This window comes from Aptenodytes forsteri, unplaced genomic scaffold (assembly GCF_000699145.1).
Source record: "Aptenodytes forsteri isolate BGI_AS27 unplaced genomic scaffold, ASM69914v1 Scaffold254, whole genome shotgun sequence".
NCBI lineage: Eukaryota > Metazoa > Chordata > Aves > Sphenisciformes > Spheniscidae > Aptenodytes > Aptenodytes forsteri.
In genome coordinates, this window is record NW_008794459.1 from 155,106 (window position 1) to 158,663 (window position 3,558).

Sequence of the window (3,558 nt, forward strand, 5' to 3'; positions counted from 1 at the left end):
GGGGGGGGGGGGCCGCCCGTGCGCCCCCCCCGCCTGCACATACCGGTGAATTCCCCGTGCCGGGGCGGTTGGGCAGCGCCCGGGGGAGCCAGGGCCACCTGCAGCCACCCCGTCCGCAGCCGGAGGATCTACCGTCTGGTAGAGCCGTTGGCCTGTCTTCGGGGAGCTGCGAGGGCCCCACGTGCATCCCAGCACCACTGCAGGCGGCTGGGTGCTCCTGCCTCCGGCATCGCCTCCATTCACCGGGGTCCGCGTGGCTTGTTGGTGTGAGATGGTGCCGGAGGCCCCCATGTCTACCATTGTCCCTCGCTTGGCTGCAGCAGCGAGTCCCCAGGGGAAGAGCCAGGTGGGAGCTGGCGGCACGCCGCAGCCCCCCACGGCAGCCTGCCTTCGGGGCTGCCTCGCGCCCCGCCGTGGGGAGCCCGGGCAGCAGCTCGGTTTATCTCCGCGTAGGTGTGATCCCCTCGCGTGCCCCCAGGTCACAGCCCTGCCAAAGCAGCCAGTGCGGCCCGTGGTCCTCACCTGGGCAGCTGTGCCCAAGGAGCCGGGGTGCAGAGGGGCTCCCGGTGCCTGCCCGTGCCCCCGGGGCTGCGGCGGGGCCAGGGCAGAGCTTCCCTGGGGATGGGGGTGGCTGCTCCGGCAACTCCGGTGTCCGCAGGGGCGAGGGCTGAGCCGCTTGTGGCCTCGGCGGGTCCCTGCCGTGCCAGGCGAGAGGGCCGGGGCAGGCGCCGGGGACCGGCCGGGGCTGTGCCCCAGCTTTTGGCCTCTTCCAGGAGCGCAAGTCGTACAAGTGGAAGCAGCTGCTCTTCTTCCTCACCTTCATCACATTTGCGTTTGCCGTGTGCGTCTACTTCCACCACAACTGGTACTGCGGCCCCGGAGGTAAGGGGGCCGGGGCAGGGCTGCGGTCCCCCCGCGGCCTCGCCCTGCCCCCTCGCCCGTGTGGGGGGATGCGCGCGGGGAAGGGGCCGGGGTGACGCCTTGCCTGCCAAATCCCGGCCAGAGGCCAGGAGAGCTCCCCTGGGAGGGGCGGTGCCCGGCCACCCTTCTCCTCCCGCCTGGGTTCAAGTGGGGGATGAGTCCCCCACCCCGTGCCCTGCTGCCCCGGGGAGGTGCCCCAGGAGATCCCCCGGCTCCCGGGGCAGATCTGGCTGCAGGTTCCTCTCACCTGCTGTGTTTCCTCCGCCAGTGTACACCATCTTCGCCTTCCTGGAGTACCTGGTTGTCCTCTCCAACATGGCCTTCCACATGACTGCCTTCTGGGACTTCGGCAACAAGGAGCTGGTGGTGAGCTCGCTGCTGGAGGACAAGCACTTCTAGCCGGCCTCATGCCGCAGCCGGGCCGCGTGCCGGTGCCGGGCGGGGGCTGCTCTTCCACTGGGGGAGGCAGAGAGCCCCCTCCCTCTCCTGCTGCCCCCAGGGCCGGGGCCAGGGCGCTTGCTGTGGAGCTGCCGCAAGGATCGTCCCAGGGTCCTGGGCCCTGCGAGTGTCTGTGCATGGTCCCTGGCTGCGCCTGGAGCTCTCTTACAGGGGAGCTGGGGGCTCTTGCTGGGGACCCTCGAGGCCAGTACCCCCTGCCCTGGCTCCCTGCCGGTTACTGGGATGGGCAGGAGGACAGAGGAGGGGGGCAAGTTCCTGCTGCCTGTTTCTTCGGAGGATGCTCCGGGCAGAGCAGGATGCTGGCTCCCGGCATCGGGGCACAGAGGGCCAGCCTGGCCCTGCCCCTGCTTCGCCTGGTTCCTCCTCCAAGCTGGGGGTCCTTGGCCAAGGTCCTCAAAAAGGGCTGGTGGCCTTTCGGGCCTCGAAGCTCAAGGCAGCCTCCGGAGAAGGAGCACTTGCTGCCCCTGCATTTCTCTGGTTGCACCCCCAAAGCGGAGCAGCCCGCAGCCTTGACTTCTTGGAAAGCCTTTGCTGCAGGGCTGGAGCTGGGGCAGAGCCGGCCCCACGCTGCAGCACCTGGGGCTGGGTCCAGGCTCCTTCCGAGCCTGGGGTGAGCAGTGGGAGCTGCGGCCAGGGGCTGGCCCTGGGCACTGCTCTCCCCTCCGGGGCCGGGGCAGGGTCCCGGCCCATCCATGCCTGTGCCGAAGGTGCCGGCCCGTGCACAGACTGCACAGGAGCAAGGCAGGAGAGGGCGAGCACAGAGGCGCACGGGGCACAGCAGGTGCCGAGAGCATCCGCGCTCTCCTTCTTTGCCTTTCCCAGAAGCCCCCTCCAGCAAGCAAAGGGTGCTCGCAGGGGTGCTGTGCTCCGGTTCAAGCCCAGTTTGGGGAGGAAGGGCGAGTGGGCTGGTGCTGGAGCTCCTCACTGACGTCCGCATGGCTTCCCCTGTGCCGTAGGGCTTGGAGCTGGGAACTGTTGGGGTTCAGCGGTGCTGCTGCTGCCCCGGGAGGAGGGTGCTGGTGGTGACCCCCCATCCGCAGGCTCTGGCTGCCAGGGTGCAGGGGGCTGGCATGGCAGTTGTGCCGTCTGGGTGGGAGCTGGGTGCTGGCAGCGTCCCCAGGCTCCTCCGCTCCTCCCCATGCACGGCCAGGCCGGGCAGCGCTAGTGGAAGGGGGCTGCCGCTGCTCTGGCTCACAGGGGCCGAGGCCACGGCCCAGGAGGGCTCGGCTGCATCCTGCACAGGGAGGCAGCGGGGAGCCGGTGCTGTGCTTGGAGAGGTAGCACAGGGCTCGCTCCTGGAGTCTCTCTGGAAGAGGAATGGGCAGGGATTGCAGGCAGGGGTTGCAGGCAGGGGGAGAGGGCTGAGCCTGTCAGCACCAGGAGCTGTCTTGAATTTGGGGAGCTCTGTGCTCACCCAGTGCTACGCTCAGCCATGAAGGACCAACGTGGGTCCCTGCAACTGCCCTTCATGTGAGTGCAGCCACCACCAACAGTCCCCTGGGATGTCCCAGCGACCGTCCCTGCGCTCCCGGGGCTTGGGCAGAGCCTCCTCCAGCAGGGGCTGCAGCGCCCTGGCCGGTGGCCCTGGCTGAGCCGGGGCCAGGCTGGCCCTCGAGTGGGTCCTGCCATGCGCGTGTCCATCCGTGAGTGTCCCCACCGCGCCGTGCCGGGCTCCATCCATCTCCCTTGCCTGCATGCGTGTGGCGTGCTGCCCCCCGGCAGCGTCTGCGCCTTGGTTTTGAGGTTGAAATAAAGCACTGAGTATTTTTGTGAGGTCTCGGCAGACTCTATGCCACTTCCACCCAGCCCGGCCAGTACACGGCCCCGGCACGGCCAGCGGGTCCCATCCCTTCTGGGGACCCCGGGCCAGGGTGGGGGCTGGGCTGGGGTGCAGGACGTGGACCCCGGGTGCTGGGGGTGGAGTGTGGAGGGCTGGGGCTGGGGCGTGGGATGCAGACCCTGGGTGTTGAAGCTGGGGTGCAGGACATGGACCCTGGGTGCTGGGGTGTGGGGTGCGGATCCCAGGTGCTGGGGTGCAGGATGCAGATCCCTGGGGCTGGGGTGCAGGACGTGGATCGCTGGGGTGTGGGATGTGGGTCCTGGGTGTTGGGGCTGGGGTGCAGGACATGGACCCCAGGTGCTGGGGCTGGGGTGTGGGACGAGCCCCGGGTGCTGGGG

General features: G+C 69.5%; 1 protein-coding gene across 2 annotated transcripts in view; it reads left to right on the forward strand.

The window, feature by feature from the left end:
• Positions 1-1,386, forward strand: part of PGAP2 (post-GPI attachment to proteins 2) — a 17,609-nt gene extending 16,223 nt beyond the window's left edge. Inside the window, exons 5-6 of one of the 2 annotated variants that reach the window (XM_009290874.2) lie at positions 774-882; positions 1,190-1,386. In XM_009290874.2, the coding sequence (XP_009289149.1) occupies positions 774-882; positions 1,190-1,320 (240 nt within the window). In that variant the 3' untranslated portion in view covers positions 1,321-1,386. The remainder of the gene's footprint in view (positions 1-773; positions 883-1,189) is intronic. The other variant, XM_009290873.2, reaches the window with a different exon arrangement.
• The last annotated feature ends 2,172 nt before the right edge of the window (positions 1,387-3,558 follow it).